The following is a 24,126-nucleotide window of genomic DNA, read 5'->3' on the forward strand; positions in this document are numbered from 1 at the left end:
TGAGAGAAGTCTGTGTCCATGTCCTCATCACTCTCATCACTGTACTGACATCGCCTACTCGCCCAGTTTTGCTTTACCAAGTTCTGGTGCTGCATATATTGCTGGATAATGCGCGTGGTGTTTAATGTGCTCCTAATTGCCAAAGTGATCTGAGCAGGCTCCATGCTTGCCAAGGTATGGCGTCTGCACAGAAAAAAGGTGCGGAACGATTGTCTGCCATTGCCCTGACGGAGGGAGGGGCGACTGACGACATGGCTACAGGGTTGGCTTACAGGGAATTAAAATCAACAAAGGGGGTGGCTTTGCGAGAAACTGAATGGCCTCCTCAAGGATAGAACTCAAAACTGGATTTAGCAGGCTGTTGATTTCACAGAGGGAGGGAGGAAGGAGAAAATGAATACAAAACAAATCTGGTCTATTTCTTGTTTTGAGCCACTTCATCTATCTTTATACATCTTGCTGGCAGCAGACTGTGCAGTACGACCACTAGCCATCGACATCTCCTGGGTGCTCGGCAGAAGACGGTGCAGTATGACTACTGGCCATCGTCTTCTGCTAGCTGCAGATTAAAAGACAGTGCACTGCTGGTAGGACTCAATTGCCATGAGACGAAACAAGGGAAATGACCTGGCTGAGTCACTCCCATGTTTGCCCAGGCGCCCCTGACCTCATCGAGGTCGATTAAAAGAGCACCCAGGACTACGTCGAAGACAGCTACCAGTCATACTGCACTGTCTGCTGCCAAAAGGCAATAAACTGCGGCTGTGTAGCAATGCAGTACCATGTCTGCCAGCACCCAGGAGACATACGGTGATGGTTAGCTGAGCGGGCTCCATGCTTGCCGTGGTACGGCATCTGCACAGGTAACTCAAGAAAAAAGGCGCAAAACAATTGTCTGCCCTTGCTTTCACAGAAGGAGGGAGGGAAGGGGGCCTGACGATATGTACCCAGAACCACCTGTGACAATGTTTTAGCCCCATCAGGCACTGGGATTTCTACCCAGAATTCAAATGGGCGGCGGAGACTGCAGGAACTGTGGGATAGCTACCCACAGTGCAATGCTCCGGAAGTCGACGGTTGCCTCGGTACTATGGACACACTCCGTCGACTACATGCACTTAGAGCATTTGTGTGGACACACACACAATTGAATGTATAAAAATGCTTTCTACAAAACCGACTTCTATAAATTCGACCTAATTTCATATTGTAGACCTTGGACCACTTCCCCATGGCCTGAATCTTCTTTGAGTCCCATCACAAAGCCAGGAGTACCTTCCTTGCTCCCCCAATCCCTGCCAGCAGACTGAATTCATGCTGTTCCTGCAGCTCCTTTTATATGAGCATGTTGGGCCCTGATGGGCTGCTTCCCTGCAGCCTCTTTCTGAATAGCTGCATCCCATGCAGCCGCTCTAAGCTTCTCCTCTATTGCTTTTTTGGGGACAGGGTGTGGCAGGACTGCCAGCCTTCCAGCAGGGGGTGTCCGGGTCACATATACCCCATCAGAATGATAAACAGTAACATCCATCAATAAAACATTTTGTAATATGTACAGTTGGGTGTGAACTATTGAATAGTGAATAATAACTACTCCCTTTGTGTACATAGTTACTGCACCACTAGTATTTTAATGGACACTCTGTGCTTAAAAATCAGTCCTAATTTTGTGTTGGTTTGTGAAATTGCATGTGCACATCCACCCTATCCCTCCATTCTAATGCCTTGGGCTATCCTTGTGAGTAGGCAGGCACTGAAATATCCAGTACGCTGTTAATTCTTTTACATTTCAATATCTGCTTTTTCATAAGCTAGGGAGGCTGAGCAGCAGGATGAAGCAGTGTGTAAACACAAGCTCACAGTCATAATTATCCTACTGTCAAAGGGAATTTCAGTGGTACACATTTGCGGCCAGGTAGGCTAATATTTCAATGCTCACCCACTGTAATGGGTACAAATCACCAAGTACAACTTAGCATGGAATCATTTACTGTTAAACAGAAAAGCTGACCTATTTCATAGGATTAGGATGAGATCTACATCTACTATTGTGAAGTGAATCTGCTGTGATATGATGTAAAATAGCAGCAATTCAGCTGTGGCACAGAAGAAAATACTTTTTTTTGAAGGTGATAATTTTCCTTTCAGAATTTTTTTCCTAAACAACCAAATGAGAAATGCCCTGAAAAGGCAGTTTAATGGAGATCAGAATTCAAGCCTGTTCAGCTTTTAAATTAGGTAATTACAACAATCAGAACAGAAGAAATCATTTTGTCCACACTGTGATTCTTATGATCTATTATTACTTGAAATGGACCAAAATTGAAATACCCACAAACAAGAAGATACTCATGACTAATCAGACAATTCACAGACCCGACTATTAAAATGCAAAACTTCAGGTGTGTTATTTGGCACTCAAATTAATAACAAGAACACAGTTGTCTGAGAGTTGTTATCAATGTATTGTCACCACAACTCGTCACCAGCACTACTGAATCACACAACTCTCAGGAGCAAGGGGAAACAGAGATGCTAAAAGGAGATCAGTCAGTATTTTCCTGCATTATTTGAATGTGTTAAACGAAATCTAGCAGTAAGCATAAAAGCAAAGTGCAAAACGGAAATCTAGAAGAAACCATCCTAAACTAAATCTCAAAACCAAATGGCCACTGACCTGAACTTTAAAACTAAGACCCATCTCTGTAATAAAGTCAGAGAGAAGCAGAATCATACTTTTTGGAGTGTTTTTCGCCTATGAGTCTTCCACACCTGATATTTCCTGATTTTGCTGTACAACTGAAAGGCACTACTGAAATTCAGCCCTGTAGAGAGGAGCCTCAAAACAGGGTTTAATTAACACTTAAGCAGTGCACATGCCTATTGCATAGGAGAGAATATCACTTACAGTGAACTGATCCCTCTGGTCATTCAGCTCAGACATTTGACATATATTATATATCTATCCATCCATCTATCGGTCTTATTATAGAGCTATATACAAGGATATTCAGATCCACAGGGCAAAGCTCAAGTTCTGATATTCTGTTCTCCCTCTATGCATATCTTTCATCTATTCATATAGGGAGAGCAGAATAGTGGAGCTGAGAGCTGCCTTGAGGATCTTATAGGATTTTTTTGGCCTGTTTTAGGGTAGCAGTTGGGGGTCCATAAAAGTTCATTCTGGTGAAGAGAGCATGTTAGAATCAAGATATCATGTGGCACTGAGAGGAAGACTTTGCCTCTAGATGTTTTTTGCATAAGATCCAGTCCTCCAAAGCTAAACTCTCATAAGTAAGTCTTACTGACAATAGTAGTCCTATAGACTTCAAAAGAACTATTGAGGTGAGCAAGGCTTGCAGGATTGAGTCTTGATATTGGGGGGGAGGGGAGAGTGAGAAAATTATTTATGTCTAAAATAAAGGGCTAAAATAATTCTAAAGGATCACTACACTGAAATTTAGAAATGCCCCTTCACAGAGTACATAAATACAACTGAAAACCAGATGTATAGGAGCAGTAAGTCAGTGTGTGATTTCACATTTCTTTTAATAATCTGTTTTGTCCATGCTCTATCTATATTGCATATTTAAAATACTTTTACATGACTAGCAATTAGCTAAAATGTAGTCAATTACAGACCTCGCTGACATTTGATTTAATACTATCTCATGGGCAAATATAGTGAGGATCCACAGCTGAAAGAAATAAAAGTATTCAGCAACTGGGGCAAATATAACTACAAGTGTGTGAATACAGCGAGAAATGTCCCTATGTTAATTCTAGCAGATAGCATAAGGTTACAACCAAGTAACGGAAAATTTTAAACAAGAAACATGAAACAAGAATAACATATGTCATTCAGTTAGCATTTCTCTCTCCAAACAGTTCAATCTTTATTATAGGTTATATCCTCACAGAATTACAGCACTGTAGATACTGACTGCAAAGGGAAATGAAATCGAGTATGGTTTGTGGATGATTTAACTTGAATTTCCTTTTCAGCTAGACACATGTGGTTTAGTCCCTTTGAATGATGGTATTTTTTTAGACTCTTGGCTCTATGACGTGTTGCTAGTAAGTAATTCATTTGGACTACAAAATATTGTACTCTGTACCTCATCTGAGACAAAATAACTAGAGAAACCGGAGACTCAGACAGACACTGATCCTGAAGTGCAAGGATTGGATCAGCTATCAGATATCTGCATGAGTAAATCAAGGGAGAGAATTTAGATCTCCAAAGTCAAGCTTCTTTGCCTAAAGTTAGGTAGCTAGATCCATATTTAGTAACATAAATAAGTAGCTTGATGTCTAGAAGTACTTAGCACTTACTTCAGTGGAAGCAGCAGACGTACAGCACCTCTGAAAATAAGTAGCACTTATATAGGTGCTTAAACGGTGAATTAGGCGTCTAACTTTAGACACCCACCTTTAAAAATGTTTGGCCTTAGGTTGTAGAACTGATCAATGAAATTGTTTTTAATTGTTCACTTTATTAATATAACTTCATAAGTAAAGTTTTATAAATGAAACTACATTCATTCATAAAACCAGGGACCCCAATAACTGGGTAATTGAGTTTCACTTGCAATCCAATTGCTGCTTAAATCACTGACACTTGCACTGTTTCAACATTGTAACTTCCGCTCTCTGTTTGTCATTCATTATACTTGTGTATATTGGAACTTCTGTTTGCTGTTTGCCATTCCTTACACTTGTCCATATTGTAACTCAAACTCCATTTTAACTTGTCCCAAACTCCATTTTAAAATGCTCGCTCCATTTTGTAAAAGCTTGCTGCAACCTTCATTTTTGCAAAATCCTGCTGTAATCTTATTAGTTTAGTTTAGATGTGTGAATGAGGTATGTATGGATGATGGAATCAACCTCCAGCCCAAGCCTGTCCTGATGAAATAAAGTGTAAATACCAACGGCTGAAGATGCAGACAACAGCCCTGACAAAGCAAGAAGAGTCCACCCTAAAAAGAAAAGAACAAAAGTACAACTGAAGAAACATCAAAGCCAGGTCCTAGGCTGAAAGTCATGTCTGTAATTGATGGGTGATGAATCACACTGAACCCAGAGGCAGCATGACACAGCAAGTCCTATAGACTCTGGATTCAAACTAAAGCCTACAAAAAGGATGGATGAGATGGAAGACTTTGGAGGGTAACATTCTGCAGCCAACATGGAAGGGCATCGGTGCATGCCCAGCAGAGACCCAGCTCTTCCTTGTGCCCGGCTTTCCTGGCCAGTTAGCCACCACAAGCTACGAACCCAAGCCACGAACTCAAGCTACATTCAGGACTGGTAACTATCTAGCAGCTGCAGAACACTTGGGGTGTGTGTGTGTGTGTGTGTGTGTGTGAGTGAGTGTGTGTGTGTATACATAGGTATTAGATATTAGTTATTGGTCATAAATCAAACTGTGTTATAATAAACGTGACATCTTGTCTTGTCCCCTGAAACGATCCTGTGTAGTTTTGTCTGCATAACATGGTAAGCCTGTGCCCCTGCTATTTGGATCAAGTTTTTGGTTTGGCATATGAGATATATAGGACCTGTTCACAAAACTTGGATCCAAGTGCAGACTTTTGAATACAGTACTCCCAATTTCAGATGTGTTTGTATCCAGGTTTTTTCTTTCTGCCCATCTCCAGGGCCAAATCCTAAGGATCTTACTTAGGGCCTCATCCAGCAAAGCATTTAATTAAGTACTTTGGGCTTATGCTTAACTTTGGGCACATGAGTACTCCCACTGAAGGCACCGTCGTTAATGGAACTGTTTACGTGTTTCACTGGACCAGGGACTAAGAGCTTGTCTACACAAGGAAATTGATTGGAATAGTTATTGTGGAAAAACTGTGTGTGTGGACTCTTCCAATATAAGAGTGTCTATATAGGGAGTTATTCCGGAAAAGCTATAGCACTTTAAATTTACACCTTATCTTACTTCAGAATTGCTTCTCTGTGTAGACAAGCCCTAAATTTTTACTCAAACTCAAGAACGGGACGGCTAATATATGAAGACCTCCATTTTATGATCTGACTGGTAAACCTTATTTATTAAGGACCCAAGACCATAAACACAACACAGCAATACTCATCTTTGCCTGTATGATCTACTGACAAAACAGAAAAATTTACTTTGGTGAATCATTTAAAAATACAAAGATGCCAGCTTTTTAACTGTTTAAAGAATACATGATCTTTACTGCATTAATAAGCGCTGTAAAATGTTATATTGTGCATGTATGACAAACATAAGCAATGGTGAATTATCACTTGGTTTTTACATACTGAAATTCCAGCACTGTGAAAGAAGTGCAGATATTGATACACAAAACAGGCTGTCATTTGTACTTTATCTGTATAATTTATGCTAAAAGATGCACTGGTGTGGTAGTAATTTGAATAGAATCTGACATTATGAGTCTCTCAATGAAATGTACAGAACATAATTTAATTTTCATTTATTTCTGTTTGTTTTTGAAATTTAAATATACTATTACAAGAATACATAGAGCATATTTGTGCTCATGGGAAATTAAGTATGAGAATAACATTATGCTCTTTTCCTTATGGTTTATTTTTTTCAAAATACCTTTTGAAATTAAAAATAATTAAATGCAGAAAGCTATCAGCATTTCCAGTATTTGGGGTCTCAGGGCATATGGTCTCTTGTGGCTCCTTGACTATTTATTTAATCATGCCATAAGAAGTGGGTAAAGGATAGGGATATTTTGGTCTCTAAGGTCATTTGCATAAAAACTATTTTATCATCCATATGTAATTACTTGGTTATTTATGCAACTATTCTTTATTTTGCTTTTGGGAGATCGGGTTGCTGCTCTTTGGACCACACTATGTTGGTGACCATTGTAAGTGAAATACAGAAATTATTCTAAACTAATTATAATAAAAATAAATAAATCCAGATATGATTTGTGGCCTACAGGAAGTTCTATAATTTACTACTTTCAGTCTATTTTAATAGGGTATGTCTATTCAGAGATGCATTTCTCTTTCTCAGGTGCAGCAGTCAGGATTGTGGCAAACTCTCCTTAGGAATTAGTAAAAAATGTTACTGGTCTTGGAGGGGATCCCTTTCTTCCAGCAGATGCACAGCAGGATGGCCATTACTTACGCATCAAGAAAATTCTTCCAGATGCTGGAAGGGTTGTAGTAAGTAGCAATGAGAGTTAGGGAGGGCTGTAGGGGATTCAGTTATTAGAAATAAAGGTAGCGGGGCTTGAGAAGAAACATTGTGAAATGATTAAATATCAATGGAATACAGCAAAAACCCGATGGATAGAAACCAGAAAGGATAGATTAAGTTGATGAGATTCTGGACAAAGTCAATGAGTTACATTAACTCCATTGGAATTATACAATATATTTATCAATAATTAGAGGAGGACATAGTGGCAGGGATGAGATAGACCCTTCCAGCACTCTGTATAAAAGGTTATGTGGAGTAGAAGAAAAACTACCCAACATCACCCACTGTGATCATTTATTCATAAAGGAGTAAAGGATTAGCAACTCAAGGGCTAATCCATCCATTCCAGTCTGATGTAGAATTGTATCAACAATACTTTACGGCTAAATGGTATTAAAGGTGGCTGCTAGATTTAATATGACCTGCACCACATGGTTTATTCAGTTTTAGGAAGAGATCATCAACAGTGCTACTATATCTGTTTGTTTTCCATATTCATGTCTGAAATTAGGCTAACCAGAGTCAAGGAGATATGAGCCCTCTAGATATTATCAGAATTGCTTTGCTGTAATCTTCTCAGTAATCACTCCTAAATATGGGAGATTAAATCTCTGTCAGTAGCTTGCAAGATTATCAGTGTTGAATGACAGTTTATTGAACAGGATTTAATCAGTGCCCTGTTGAGCACACCTGGCAACTTACTCTCACAGAGGGCCCAGTGTTTCCTCACTGTTCTGAACCAGACAAAACAGACATGATCCAGATACGTGATGTGGCCCAACACAGTTCAGCACTGCATCAAGCTATACTGGGTGAAACTCAAAACCTAGAAGATGCTGCATTTGACCCCTGAGTGTATTGCTCTGAAATCTCAATAGCTGATTGCTCCAGATTGCTGGACAGAGGCAAGCCACAAAAGGTCTGCTGTTCAAGTTTCACAGAGCCTTTGATGGAGGCACAGAACACTTTCTGTGCCTTTAACAGCAGATAAGAGGATAAGGCTTCAAAAATTTCAGTTGCTCAAGCTCTGCCAAGACTTCCACTGCCAATGTTCTGGTCACCTTCTATCTTGCTTTATTTGTTGCAAATCATGTGTAAAGCCATTGTGCCCCAGAGTGAAAGACAGGCAAGAAGGCATTTGGGGTTACTGCTTTGGTGGTTGTAAACAGCAAGTACTGCAAAATCCCACCTGGCCTTTGATACTGTGGTCTGTCAGCAAACCAGTAGTTCACTAGAGCTCTCTGGAAATTTTCAGGTTCTATAAACAATCCCATCAAAATAAGTCCCTCATCCAAACAGGATAGAAATATTTCAGCCTCAGGTAGGAATTATTTTGCTCCATGTTATTATCAGGACCAGATGAATTCCCAGGTATACTCAGCTTCTCCTGGCATAAACTCAGGCACAGAACAACAGAAACAAAATGTGGACTGGGAGGGAGGTAACAAAGGAGAAAAGTAGCTGCAACCTCCCGTCTGCTGAAGTGGACCTGCAGGCAGAACACCCCAGAAACAGGCAGTTTTGGCAGGGGAAGGAACATAGCCAGAGTAGAAAGGGAATGAGCAGTTTCAATGAATTCCTGTTGCCCTCCCACACTGAAAACCCAGAGGGATACTGGGGTGGAATCCCCCAGGGGAATAATGGCTCAGTCCACTGCAGAGGATACACATTATACCTACTATGTTGGCAGGGTTGAATCTGGCTCACATGTTATTCTAAAGGAAGATAATTTTCCTTCCTTAAGTACTGTGAGAAATAACACTAGTCAAAAAAACTATTCAGTCCAAAGACTTAGTACCTTTTCCAGAACAGGCCAGTGCCCAGTGCTGTAAAATGTACAACTTGATATTTTATTACGGATCTGTTCTCACCAGTAGTGTTCTTATCATTAGTGACAACAGGAGTTGCATGCACAGAGCAGGGAAACTGACCCAAAAGTACTCAGACTCAAGGACCTCAAAAACTAAACCAAAACCAAAATAACCCCCAAAACCTCTAGGACAAAAGTGAGAAAGATCTATGACAAAATGGTCTCTGACCTTATGAATGACAATTGTTTCTTTCACATAATAAATAGTTTGCTGTCATGAGCAGGTAAGGAGCAGAATTTTAAATCTATATGTAGAGTCTTTCATCTGCATTGTAGCTCCTAAAGAAACCCCTTTCTCATACAAAGTGATACTTTTAAGATTGTAACAAAGCTCACTACTCATTGGGTAAGTTTGCATGACTATGTTATACAAAGATCACAAACATAGTGGTAGTTTTGTTGTTATTATTGATTTATAGTTTCAAATAGCTACTGATATGCCTAACAACAACTGAAATATGAGCCCATGAATTCGATGCAGGGTTTCCCTCATTTTTTAAATGAGGGATATTTAATTTGTAACCATGCGGGATTAAACTCTAGGATGGCATTTTGGGAGGGTAAGGAGAAAAAGCTTTAGGCAGCAGGTATTATAAGATAGCATGATTCTTTTTAGATGGCAGAAAGGGAAAAAATCCTTTATGAATCACCTAGAAACATCACCAGAGAAACTACTTGAGCTGTTAGTTAATGGTAAAACAAAACATTTCCTACCCATTAAAGTAAAAATCATGTATTGAATCTGACTCCAGAGATGATGCAGTATGATAAGAAAAGCCAAAACTGATATGCAGAATGCTAACTCCTGTGAGAAAATAAGAAGAATGCTTCACTAACATTGTCATAGTAAACTGGGCTGGTCAATGCTGGGTTTGATGAAGAGATTCAGTTTTCAGAACACTTTTTTCAGTTATTCTTTTACATGTCATTATTTAACTTAAGAGCTTGGTGAAAACAGGGACATGATGAAAATACCCAGTCTCTATTTGGTTTATCAATGACTGATAGAGTCATTGGTTTATCAATGACTCTATCAGTAACTATGCCAGATTGGTCTTTGTTAAAATCACAGGCAGAAAACAAACTAAAGTTTGCCTACTTAACATGATCACTGCCACATGGCAGAGGCCGTTTTACATATGACCTCGCCATTTCTCTTAGTTCCAGCACTGCTTCACCACTCTTCCACTAAAAAACACATTCCCACCAACCCTTCTGACCTACAATACCATGACTACCCACCTTCCTTTGTGGATCTCACCCATAATTCTTCCCAGCCCCAGAACCACACCCCCATTATTTGCTCACCTGCTATCCCTCCAGCAATGTACATACGCATCATACTTATTTCCAACAGATATTGAAGCATGGTAACCAGTACACAATGATTCGCAACCATCAGGAATTGTCACAAATCTAAAAAAATATTCTTTCCCCCTTGTTTACTCTTATAATTCTTCTTTCCTTAATTGCTTCAGTTTGCTTCATTGGTTTGCTTGAAAGCCACTGCAGTAGGTTTTCCAAAAAGTAAAAGTCATATGAAACATTTATTTCTGCTATTTTACTGCTCCTGATAAATAAAGGCCCGAAACTACAGTCCTTACACAAGCAAATCAATCACTAAGGTAAGTTAATGGCTATTTTACCTGAGTGTGGAGTGCAGGATGGGGCCCTAATTCTTTGTAACAGTTCTGTTGAAACAACAGCAACAAGAAGTTCCACTTTGAATATTGCCTGCTTTTGCCATCTTGTCTGGAACACACTTAAGACAACGTTGTCATGGTAGATTTCATAATTTTAAAAATATTTTTATTCTACTCTTGTTTACAAATAAAATCTTGGCCTGGAAGGATTAACACTGAAAACTGTAGGCCAAATTTAGACTTCATTATGACTGACATCAATGAAAATCTTTCCACTGACTTCAATGGTTATTGGATTGGGCCCTCAGTCATTAGAGCTCTGTCCCGGTACGCCATATCTGAATTTACTCTTGTTTCTTTATCTTTTTCCCCCCCGCCACACACTGGTTTATCGTTGTAGGGTTGCTCATGAGCGCCAAACTGCTGACACTGATTTTTTAAATTTTCTTTTTTAATTTTAAGAAAAAACATAGCACTGAAGTATTTGCGACATACACGCACAGGCACACGACACACACGGCACACACAAGCATGCACACAAGCAATCTTCAAAAACAGGAGGTCTACCTCTTCAAAAACCTACATCTCTTGAGTTCGGCACCCAGAAATGGAGACATTCCAAATTAATGGATACTTTTTAAATTTAGGCCTTAACCAATTTACACATACAAATGCAGGCACATGTGTGTTGTGCAAATTTTTCACAGGTCCCTCAGCTCCACTCCATGAATCTTTGGTCCCTTAAGAATTACATGGAGTTTACAAACAAACAGAGAGGAAAAAGTCAAATTTGGGGTCTGCCAACTCTGAGAGTGTCCTTTTAAGAAGAAATATAAAAAACACATGACATCCAATTATTCCATCAATATTGATGTCATAATAGTGATATGCTAATACAGGGCTAGCATTTCTGATGTTCATACTGATCTTTGATCATATTGTAAACACTCTTGAAAGAAAACTTTTGGAACAGTTATTTACAATGCAAAATTGATTTAAATCACACCATGCTTTTAGAATTGCTGTCAGACAAACAAAAGAATCCTGATGCTTGCATAGCCCACTGTGCATAGAGAAAAGGCTAACCAAGAGCAACCATACATTCCAGATGTGTGACAGATACAGCAGTAAAACTACAGTAGATAAGTCTGAAGCAACAGCTGCCTATGCAATAGTTGTAAAATGGCATGTGACATACAGACTCAGATTGTCAACATTACATGAAGGTAACTGTATGGATTTCTTTGCCACTAATGTGTAAATACCTGATGTGTGCAGACATGGCCAATTAGACATGTGTCTGACATCTAACTGACTGCATGCATGAGCGCCTCAGGCATTTGCTTCCACATATTGGGTGCACTGCCACATAAGTTAGGCACAAGCAAATATGTGCACACCACCGTGGATTCCTAAGTTTGAGAGTCTGGCCCACAATACTTTTTAAATCAAATGTATTAAATTTACAAACTTTATTGAAATCACACTGAGTTGTATTTCCATATTTCTGAGATAATGGTTTGCCTCTGCATTTTTTTAAAAACAAATTTTCCGTCAATATTATATTCCAGTTGGACCCCGGCTGCATGCAAATACACTTTGAGAGATCATTAACACTAACCTGGGAAGTAGCTGCAGTTGTGTTAGTTTCCTTACCACTCCCAGGTACACGCTCATTGCTTGTTGCGGCTTCTGTAGTTTCTGCCTTCTTTACATTCATTTCCAGAGAAACAGATGGCCCTACTTGGCCCAACCCATCACTCAGCTGGGTCAAACTTGGGCTGCTTGCTTGCCGAGATTTGGCCTTATACCAACTAGGGTAAAACAAGGGATCGATGGTTTCTGCTGTTGATGGCATTTGTGTTTCAGACTCTGCAGTCTGTCGACCACCACTTGGCACCACCTCACCCTTCATCAGGATAGATAAAGTAAAAACAAAAAAAAACACACAAGCAGAGTGTACTATGTTACCTTCCTGTGTTCAGCCCATATTTCTCTGCATGCCAGGTTTGTTTTTATCTCACTGCAAAGAATTTATTGTTTGAGGTCCAAAAGAATGATAACTGAAATACAGAGCAAAAGTGTGTAGCATTTGGATAGTATATCTATGGAAAATACAAATACAAATCCTGCAGCCCCACTCAGCAAAACTTCCCATTAGTTTCAGAGGGAACCTTGCTTGAGAAAAGACTGAAGGAGATGTTCCTTTTATTAATTTCATTACACACTTTGGCCTGATTCTCTTCTCAAGTATAAATTAAGAATAACTCCACCAAAGTCAGTGAAGTCACATTATAGTAAAAAATGGTCTGAGAGGAGAATGAGGTCCTTTATTTTTGAGATATTACCTAAAAACTATCCAGTGTACAGAAATGTCTAAGTGCCAATCTGGAGGTTCTTACTCAGAGTTAACTGAGCTCATACTCAGGTGAACACCCATCTCTGTTTAATCACTGAGCTAAACTATACTACACAATGCATAAGAACTTCTAGTACTGGCCTCAGACATTGAAGAGCATATATGTGGGGTCTGACCCACTGCCCACTGAAGTCAATTGGAGTCTTTTAAATCACTTCCTTGGGTTTGCGATTGGGACAATAATTTATTTTTTTAAATAAATATACAGAATTGTATCATTCAACATTGATTCTGTTGACGTGAGCAGGTAGAATAAACAGACTATAATGACAACAGAGATAAATGCTTGCCCACCACACGACTGTTTATATATAATAGATTACTGTAATTATACCTTATCAATGACTGGAGCAACTGACAGAACAGCACCGTCTCTATCAACGTCTTTCCAGACTAGTCAACTGCAGGTTTTGACCGCACGGTACCATTAGTACAGATGACTAGATATAACAACATTTTTACTTTGCTTTCCCCTAGGCCAACAGGAAAAAGCTAAACTGCAAGCATCCTGCACATTGCATCCCCCACATGCCAGTCTGATCAACTCATAATGGCTTTTTTAAATTACTAATGAGCTAGACCAGCATGTCTCTATATTCTTTTTAGCTCAGGAGGCGTTGGACTTCACAAAATTATGAGGCAGTTCAGTTTATAATTAGGCCTGGTCTACATATGAAGTTGCACTAGTTTAGTTAAACTGGTTTAGTTTAATTAGTGCAACTCTGCATCTGAACACTCTGAAATCAGTTTAAATTTGCTTATTTAGATTTAGATTAAGTTGGTAAAGAATCAAGTTAAATAGATATATGCCATTTCTAAACTGATTTAAGAATATCCACAGAGAATAGGCATGAACCTGTGTAAGCCCTCAAATAGATCAAAGAAGGAATAAATCTAGATCATTTATTTCCCCCCTCTCCCTTCTGCTACTGTTAAATCAGAACTTTGCCATAAACACTCTTTATTTGCTTCCTTGTTTGTGCACTACCGTCAATGTGCTGGAGTAAGGACTTAACTGGAGCTGCAGAAGAGATGAATTTGTCCTGCTTGGTAAGTTAATTGCTGATATTGACAGCTGAAGGAGATTAGCAAGTATTGTTTTGGTGCAGATCTCACAAAGTATCAGTCATTGGTGTTTTATTTTAATTGTATTCCAGGAGAGAAAGTACAAAGATATAAAATATATCCTAAATACATGGCTTCAAATATAAAGATATTTCAAATCCAGAACATGTTTGGGCTGCCATTTCATAACAAGCAGGCTTACTTCTCTGTATCTAACACGGAAACATGAACTTCTAAATGATATCCCCGACCCCAGTGACAAGACCACCAAGGGACGGTAAATGTCATTCATAGGAACAAAAGATTAGTGAGGTCAGGTAATATGGCTAATGAACTCTTCAGAAGGCATGCTAAAGGTGAAGTTCTCTTGGTATACATGTTTTTACTTCTCACCTCAGTTATTATAACTGTTAGTTTCTACTAAGCAAAAGAACAAACAACAAAACTGAGCATCGAGTTGTCAGTTCTTAAGGGTTTTAAGCCTTAATAACCAAATGTTCCTTGATTTACATAAGAGAACACTGTTGTTGTTTTTTTAAACCAATGAACTCACACACATACACAGCTTGAATATAAACAATGGCAGTAAAATCTTTGCTTTCTTCCTTGAATGAGCTATATTTTTGACATGTTTCTGACATATGTTTCAGCATCTATCGGGTCAGATTAGGTCATTCATAGTGCTCTAGAATGGAGGAAACATTCAGCATAGCTGATAGGATGGAGAATGGTTGGGTGCAATTACCTGACTAAATGAGGCACCTGGTGATAGTGAGGGGGCTGGTTCAGTCTGAGGGTCTCCTGTTGTACTCTTGGGTTCTGAGTCTGGCTGAGATTGCTGGGATACTTTCTCAGCTACCTCTTCCTCCTCACCAGATGACTCTGTGCGGACTTCATCAAACTCTTCACCTTCCATCACATCCTCATCTTCCTCATCACCCTCCTCCTCTAATAAACATTCACATAAGCACAGCACTAGGTTAACACAACAATACATGGGGTATGCTCTTTATACACCACAGAGATTTAGAAATATGAAGTTACTGTGGTAACTATACAGTAGGTCTATTGATAGCAAAAAGGCACCCAAAGTGACATTTTTTTCAAGGGACAGTACAACTTGTGCTTTAATTATGAGTTGATGCTCATAAGGGCAAGACTGGAATCTGCCCTGGATGCATGCAAAAGGAAGGAAGAAGATGCAAGAGAGAGACAGAGACCAAGGAGGAGCTGTCTCCCCACACGTTGCATCTCTGTGCACAGGCCTTGAGCACGAGGACTGGGCAAGCCGGCCAGAGCCATCAACAGTGTAGGCTCCCCACAGGTGCTGGAGACAGGCACACAGACTGTATTCTGCCACAGGGTGTTGCAGCAGTTGCATTCCCCCTGCCTGAGGTAAAAAAGTAGAGCTGTCGATTAATCACAGTTAACTCAGGCGATTAACTAAAAAAAAATTAATTGTGATTAATCACAGTTTTAATCACATTGTTAAAAATCCAAAAATATTTAATACATTTCAATTGGTATTCTGTTTTCTACATTTTCAAATATATTGATTTCAATTACTACATAGAAAACAAAGTGTACAGTGCTCACTTATATACACTGCTTATATTATTGATTACAAATATTTGCACTGTAAAATGATAAACAAAAGAAATAGTATTTTTCAGTTCACCTCATACAAGTACTGTAGTGCACTCTCTTTGTCGTAAAAGTGCAACTTACAAATGTAGATTTTTTTTTTGTTACATAACTGCACTCAAACAAAACAATGTAAAACTTCAGAGCCTACAAGTTCATTCAGTCCTACATCTTGTTCAGCCAATTGCTAAGACAAATAAGTTTGTTTACATTTATAGGAGATAATGCTGCCCACTTCTTATTTACAATGTCACCAGCAAGTGAGAACAGGTGTTCGCATGGAACTTTTGTAGTCGGCATTGCAAGGTATTTACGTGCCAGATATGCTAAACATTCGTATGCCTCTTCATGCTTCGGCCACCATTCCAGAGGACATGCTTCCATGTGTATGACGCTCGTTAAAAAATAATGCATTAATTAAATTTGTGACTGAACTCCTTGAGGGAGAATTGTATGTGTCCTGCTTTGTTTTACCTGCATTTTGCTATATATTTCATGTTATAGCAGTCTCGGATGATGACCCAGCACATGTTCATTTTAAGAATACTTTCACTGCAGATCTGACAAAACACAAAGAAGATTGTGAGCTTGTGAGATCTCTAAAGATAGCTACAGCACTCGATCCAAAGTTTAAGAATCTGAAGTGCCTTCCAAAATCTGAGGGATGAGTTGTGGAGCATGCTTTCAGAAGTCTTAAAAGAGCAACTGTCCTATGCGGAAACTACAGACCCCGAATCACCAAAACAGAAAATCAACTTTCTACTGGTGGCATCTGAATCAGATGATGAAAATGAACACGCATTGGTCTGCACTACTTTGGATTGTTATCAAGCAGAACCCGTCATCAGCATGGATGCACGTCCTCTGGAATGGTAGTTGAAGTATGAAGGGACATATGAATCTTTAGCGCATCTGGCACATAAATATCTTGCAAAGCCGGCTACAACAATGCCATGAGAATACCTGTTCTCACTTTCAGGTGACATTGTGAACAAGAAGCAGGCAGCATTATCTCCTGCAAATGTAAACAAACTTGTTTGAGCCATTTGGCTGAACAAGAAAGAGGACTGAGTGGACTTGTAGGCTCTGAAGTTTTACATTGTTTTATTTTTGAATGCAGTTTTTTTTGTGCATAATTCTACATTTGTAAGCTCAACTTTCATGATAAAGAGATTGCTCTACTGTACTTGCATTAGGTGAATTGAAAAATGCTATTTCTTTTGTTCTTTACAGTGCAAATATTTGTAATCAAAAATAAATATAAAGTGAACACTGTACACTTTGTATTCTGTGTTATAATTCAAATCAATATTTGAAAATGTAGAAAACATAAAAAAATATTTAAATAAATAGTATTCTATTATTGTTTAACAGTGCGATTAATTGCGTGATTAACTGAGCAATTAATTGTGATTAATTTTTTTAATCAGGGGATTAATCACAATTAATTTTTTAATCTCTTGACAGCCCTAGTAAATAGCCTCCAGAAGCTCCCCTAGGGCATAGGGTTGCCAACTTTCTATTTGGAGAAAATTGAACACCCTTGCCCCACCCAATTCCCCTAGGCCATGCCCCTGTCCCAACCCTTCTCTGAGGCCCCGCTCTTGTTCACTCCATCCCCACCTCCATCTGTCACTCAGTCTGCCCCTCCCTTGCTCATTTTAACCAGTCTGGAGCAGAGGGTTGGGGTGTGGAAGGGGGTGAGGGCTCCAGCTGGGGGTGCGGACTCTGGGGTGGGACCAGGGATGAGGGGTTCAACATGCAGGGGATGGGCTTCGGGCTGGGGCCAAAGAGTTCAGAGTGTGGGAAGGGGCTCTGGACTGGGGCAAGGAGTTGGGGTGTGGGATGGGGTACAGGCTCTGGGCTGGGGGTGTGGGCTCTGGTATGGGGCCAGGGATGAGGTGTTTGGACTGCAGGAGGGGCTTTGGGCTGGGACCGAGGAGTTTGGAGTGCAGGCAGGGGCTCAGGGATGGGGCAGGGGGTTGGGGTGCGGGCTCCAGAAGTGAGTTTGGGTGTGGGAGGGGACTCAGAGCTGGGTAAGGGGGGTTGGGGTGTGGACTCCAGGCAGCGAGTTGGGGCAGGGGATTGAGGTGCAGGAGGGGGTCAGGGTGTGGGCTTTGGGCAGCCGAGCTGGGGCAGGGGTTTGGGGTGTGGGAGAGGGTGCAGGCTCTGGGAGGGAGTTTGGGTGAGGGAGTGAGCTCAGGGATGGGGCAGAGATTGAGGTGCGGGGGGTTCAGGGTGCAGGCTCTGGGCGGCGCTTACCTCAGACAGCTCCCAGAAGTGGCCAGCATGTCTCTCTGTCTCCTAGGCACAGGGGCGGCCAGGTGGCTCAGGTCCGCATGCTGCCTCTGCCTGCAGGTGCCGCCCCCGCAACCCCCATTGGCCATGGTTCCAGGCCAAGGGGAGCTGCAGAGCTGGTGTTTGGGGCAGTGGCAGTGCGTAGGAGTTCCCATGGCCACACCTGCGCCTAGGAGCCAGAGGGATATGCCAGCTGCTTCTGAGAACCACAAGGAGCTGGGTAGGGAGCCTACCTGCCTGCCCCACTGCGGGTGCCAATTGGACTTTTAATGGACAGGTCAGGAATACAAAATTAGCGGCTGAAGGGAAGTTAGTAGATGTACTATATTTGGATTTATTAAAGCATGTGGCACAGTGTTCCATGAAATCTTCCTCTCAAAATCAGTTTTCAAATCAGCTTGGATATGAACACTGTCAGCATGGATTGAAGGACTGTAAAGAAAGTCTTATGATAGAGGACAGACTATTAACTTGAAGGGATGTGTCTAGTGGGCAACCTCAGACATTTGTTTTAGTCCTGATCTCAAGTAACATCTTTGTAGAAGAAGGAATATTCAGCAAGTTAATAAAATCTGCATAGATTATACTAAATTGAGAGGAACTTTAAATACCAGCGAGTATACAGAATTAATATAAAGGGCCTAGATTAATCAACAACATGAGAATTAAATGTCAACATGATATTCAACTAGGAAAAACACAAGGTAATACATTTAGGAAAAAATAATACAAAGCACAGCTATTCAAGAGGAAGATGAAACCTGGTAAGAACTAATGCCAAAAGAGACTTAGAGGCGATAGCAGACAGCAAATTAGAAAAGAGTTTTCTGATCTCATTTACATTGGTGTAAATTTGGAGTATCTCCACTGAATACAAGTTTTTGTAGATGTATAATGGTAAGATCAGAAACTGACTCATTTTGTTTAGTTCTGGACAACCCATTGCAAGAAAGATATTGACAAACTGGAAGGAAGTCAGAAAAAAGCAATAAACAATTATCAGGGATTGGCAGGATGGACTTTTGAGGAAAGATTAAGAGAGTCAGATAAAGCTCTAATTTTAAGTTCATTTACATCTCCATAAAACCATTCCAAAGGGTATAAATCAAAGCAGTATTTGTTCCAAGAAGGTCAAATGAAAATATTCTCAGGATACTGTTCCCAAATCAGAGCTTTTAAGGAATGATTGCTTGCTTGCTGCTGCTACTTCAATGGACCAGCCTTAACTCATTACTGAATTTAATTAAATCACCTATTTACAATGTGGTAACAAAAACTATACATTTTCTTTTGCATAATCATATTATTCATCTTTACTACCATCAAACATTGCTCAGAGCTATCACAGTACTTCAGAGAAATAATCATGGACTGATGTTAAGAACAGATTAGACAAACATCTGTCAGGAATGGTCTAGATATACTTAATCCCTGTACTTGGCATGGGAGGATGGTCTAGATGACCTTGAGGTCCCTTTCCTGCCCTACATTTCTATGATCCTATGATATATTAACTGTAGTTTCAAACTGATTGTATATTTTGTAAAGGTAGGAAGAGTCTTATCTTTCACTCAGGAAGATTTTGCAAAACCTTTTAATTGGCTTACATGTTTTGTATGAGTATAGAAGATACCAAGAACGAATTGCAAACTAGATAAAACTATCACAGTGAGGAATGGTCTTATATCTTATAAAAAGAAAAGGAGTACTTGTGGCACCTTAGAGACTAACCAATTTATTTGAGCATGAGCTTTCGTGAGCTACAGCTCACTTCATCAGATGTTTACCGTGGAAACTGCAGCAGACTTTATATACACACAGAAATCATGAAACAATACCTCCTCCCACCCCACTGTCCTGCTGGTAATAGCTATCTAAAGTGATCAACAGGTGGGCCATTTCCAGCACAAATCCAGGTTTTCTCACCCTCCACCCCCCCCCACAAATTCACTCTCCTGCTGGTGCTAGCCCATCCAAAGTGACAACTCTTAACATAATCAAGTCGGGCTATTTCCTGCATAGATCAAGGTTTTCTCACATCCCCCCCGCCCCCATACACACACAAACTCACTCTCCTGCTGGTAATAGCTCATCTAAACTGACCATTCTCCAGGTTTAAATCCAAGTTAAACCAGAGCATCTGGGGGGGGGGGGGGGTAGGAAAAAACAAGAGGAAACAGGCTACCTTGCATAATGACTTAGCCACTCCCAGTCTCTATTTAAGCCTAAATTAATAGTATCCAATTTGCAAATGAATTCCAATTCAGCAGTTTCTCGCTGGAGTCTGGATTTGAAGTTTTTTTGTTTTAAGATAGCGACCTTCATGTCTGTGATTGCGTGACCAGAGAGATTGAAGTGTTCTCCGACTGGTTTATGAATGTTATAATTCTTGACATCTGATTTGTGTCCATTTATTCTTTTACGTAGAGACTGTCCAGTTTGACCAATGTACATGGCAGAGGGGCATTGCTGGCACATGATGGCATAGATCACATTGGTGGATGTGCAGGTGAACGAGCCTCTGATAGTGTGGCTGATGTTATTAGGCCCTGTGATGGTGTCCCCTGAATAGATATGTGGGCACAATTGGCAACGGGCTTTGTTGCAAGGATAAGTTCCTGGGTTAGTGGTTCTGTTGTGTATGTGGTTGTTGGTGAGTATTTGCTTCAGGTTGCGGGGCTGTCTGTAGGCAAGGACTGGCCTGTCTCCCAAGACTTGTGAGACTCTCTTGTGAGACTCTTGTGAGACTCTCTCACAAGTCTTGGGAGACAGGCCAGTCCTTGCCTACAGACAGCCCCGCAACCTGAAGCAAATACTCACCAACAACCACATACACAACAGAACCACTAACCCAGGAACTTATCCTTGCAACAAAGCCCGTTGCCAATTGTGCCCACATATCTATTCAGGGGACACCATCACAGGGCCTAATAACATCAGCCACACTATCAGAGGCTCGTTCACCTGCACATCCACCAATGTGATCTATGCCATCATGTGCCAGCAATGCCCCTCTGCCATGTACATTGGTCAAACTGGACAGTCTCTACGTAAAAGAATAAATGGACACAAATCAGATGTCAAGAATTATAAACATTCATAAACCAGTCGGAGAACACTTCAATCTCTCTGGTCACGCAATCACAGACATGAAGGTCGCTATCTTAAAACAAAAAAACTTCAAATCCAGACTCCAGCGAGAAACTGCTGAATTGGAATTCATTTGCAAATTGGATACTATTAATTTAGGCTTAAATAGAGACTGGGAGTGGCTAAGTCATTATGCAAGGTAGCCTGTTTCCTCTTGTTTTTTCCTACCCCCCCCCCCCCCAGATGCTCTGGTTTAACTTGGATTTAAACCTGGAGAATGGTCAGTTTAGATGAGCTATTACCAGCAGGAGAGTGAGTTTGTGTGTGTATGGGGGCGGGGGGGATGTGAGAAAACCTTGATCTATGCAGGAAATAGCCCGACTTGATTATGTTAAGAGTTGTCACTTTGGATGGGCTAGCACCAGCAGGAGAGTGAATTTGTGGGGGGGGGTGGAGGGTGAGAAAACCTGGATTTGTGCTGGAAATGGCCCACCTGTTGATCACTTTAGATAGCTATTACCAGCAGGACAGTGGGGTGGGAGGAGGTATTGTTTCATGATTTCTGTGTGTATATAAAGTCTGCTGCAGTTTCCACGGTAAACATCTGATGAAGTGAGCTGTAGCTCACGAAAGCTCATGCTCAAATAAATTGGTTAGTCTCTAAGGTGCCACAAGTACTCCTTTTCTTTTTGCGAATACAGACTAACACGGCTGTTCCTCTGAAACCTTATATCTTATATATCTTGAGCCTGATCTGGAAGCCCTCTGAAAACAGAGGCCCCATTGACTTCAGTGGGAGTGTTAGATTTACTAGGAGTTCAGGATTTACCTCCTTATGTTGACACTATATATTAACATACATTCTAGTAATGGTGTTACCATCATACGAAATATAAATGTAACAGTAAAGCCCAAAGTTAGTAGGTAAAGTATAGAGGACCAGCCTTATGATTCTCTATATTTTAAGATGTTCAAGATTTTAAGAGAGAAATCTGTTTATTTCAACTATTCATACCCTCTGATTTCCCATCGTTTTGTAAGCTGAAACATAACGGTGCCCAGTTTGCATGCTACTTTGTTAAGCATAGAATAGTAACTGTATACTATTTCATCTATTCTGAAATATCAGGCATATAAATAACACCAGTGGAGATCCCTAAATGTATAAGAAATAATGGTATTCTTGTTTGTCTTCATAAATGTATGATCTTGAACTCCATTTACATTTTCAATGAAATTTCTCTGATATAATTAAAAAGAAAAATATGTTATTCATAGTTACTTTTATTAGTTTGCATTATTCTATTTCTTTAATAATTTCCTATATCAGACAGTCCATAAAACTGCTGTTTCTAATTTTAATGACATACTAGTACATATACTGGCCCAATCCTACAACTCTTTTACATGAGTAATCAATTAGTAAGGGCTGAAAGATCAGGTCCTTAGGAAAGAACTACATCTATAGTAAAGGAAAATAAGAATCAACATGTTACATGATTCTAAACCATGGTGGGTTTTACTTTTGATTATAATTTACGTTAAATGATCTAGGTACATTTGTGGATGGAGGAGAATATCTGATTTGAATTTTCCTTACATGGTATCTTCATGTAAATTCCACACAACTAAAAAGAAAGAAAGCAGTTTTGGTCACATCAATAACATACCTCTGTAAAAGTCAATTTCTCTTATTATTTTTTCTTCTCTATTGAGGTTGACTGTGAAATGGCTCATATTTTCATAGCCAGGCTCTATTTTTTCCATCTGAAATGCGTTAGATGCTTCAGTAATTCTAAAATAGAGATATTTTGTCATTTGCATTTGGGTTGGCAAATAAATGTTTACAAAATGGATAATTTATGATAAGTATCAAAAACATACACATCCTCTCAAATGGGAAGTACTTACTTTTGTAGCAATGCTTTGACATTCTGTGAAAACAAAAGTGAAATGACTGAATGCTTAAAAGGTTCATTTTATTAAACACGTTTTATACTTTGATACCTGTGTTGTTTCTAAATATGGTAGCTTGAGCTCTCAGTATAAATGAGAACTATGAGGCCTATGAATAAGATTAGACTGAGGTTGGAACTAGTTTACATGTGAACAACAGTGTGTTTTAGGCCCTAATTCTCATTTACATTAAGTCCCCTTTATACTGCTCTGGAAGTGTAAAGGGATCTTAGTAAAAATGAGAATCAGGCCCTTAATATCTGCTTTTACTGAGATAGATACATAGGCTCATATGCAGTGCACACACTTAGGGTCAAAACTGAAGCTGACCGGCCCGACCAATATTCCCTCCCAGACATGACCCACATACTCCTACTGTCCTTGATAGTGACTTCTGTTTCCTAGAAATTGGACTGGGCAAACTTTTCCCACAGACTAATTTATCCAATGCATTGTGCCCTTTTGCTTTATGTAAATTAACTGAGAATAGACTTTTGAAGTTTTACAAATTTATCATTATTCATAACTGTTCCATGAACATTTCACTCTAGCACATTTCATTCTAGGACTATGTCTGATGATTCACAGTGGGTAATTGGTCACCTCTAATTCTGACGCCTTACAGTTCCATATATTCTACAGGGGGTTTTCTGCCCTTCAGGACAAATTCCTGTTTCTGCACATTGTTCCTGTAAAAAAGATCCTCCCTGCTGGGGGACAGATGGGATTTTAAGATTCCAGGATGGAAAGTCACATAAGACGGAATCCTACTTGACTGAAATCAATGGGAAACTTGCCATTGATTTCAGTGGTAGCAGATCCAAACTCATAGTAAGAAGGAAGAATAGTCTTATAGTTATGGTATTGGAATGTGACCTAGAACTTCTTGGCTCTGCCATAGTCTGTGTGACCTTAACTG

The 24,126-nt window shown here is 39.9% G+C and overlaps 1 protein-coding gene across 10 annotated transcripts in view; it reads right to left on the reverse strand.

Moving 5' to 3' along the window:
• The window catches only part of TRIM55 (tripartite motif containing 55), a 64,117-nt gene that overhangs the window by 19,198 nt on the left and 20,793 nt on the right, over nucleotides 1–24,126 (reverse strand). For 8 of the 10 annotated variants that reach the window (XR_012157191.2, XR_012157188.2, XR_012157190.2 and 5 more), the window contains 4 exons: nucleotides 23,163–23,185; nucleotides 22,922–23,046; nucleotides 14,965–15,167; nucleotides 12,357–12,644 (listed from right to left, as the gene is read on the reverse strand). Coding sequence is in view for 7 of the 10 variants with exons in the window: in XM_073331001.2 (XP_073187102.1) it covers nucleotides 12,357–12,644; nucleotides 14,965–15,167; nucleotides 22,922–23,046; nucleotides 23,163–23,185 (639 nt within the window). In the remaining 3 variants the exon portion in view is untranslated. Of the gene's footprint in view, nucleotides 1–10,738; nucleotides 10,784–12,356; nucleotides 12,645–14,964; nucleotides 15,168–22,921; nucleotides 23,047–23,162; nucleotides 23,186–24,126 lie in introns of all 10 variants that reach the window. The other 2 variants (XM_073331007.2, XM_073331006.2) reach the window with 2 other exon arrangements.

Source organism: Lepidochelys kempii, chromosome 2 (assembly GCF_965140285.1).
Source record: "Lepidochelys kempii isolate rLepKem1 chromosome 2, rLepKem1.hap1, whole genome shotgun sequence".
Classification (NCBI taxonomy): Eukaryota; Metazoa; Chordata; order Testudines; family Cheloniidae; genus Lepidochelys; species Lepidochelys kempii.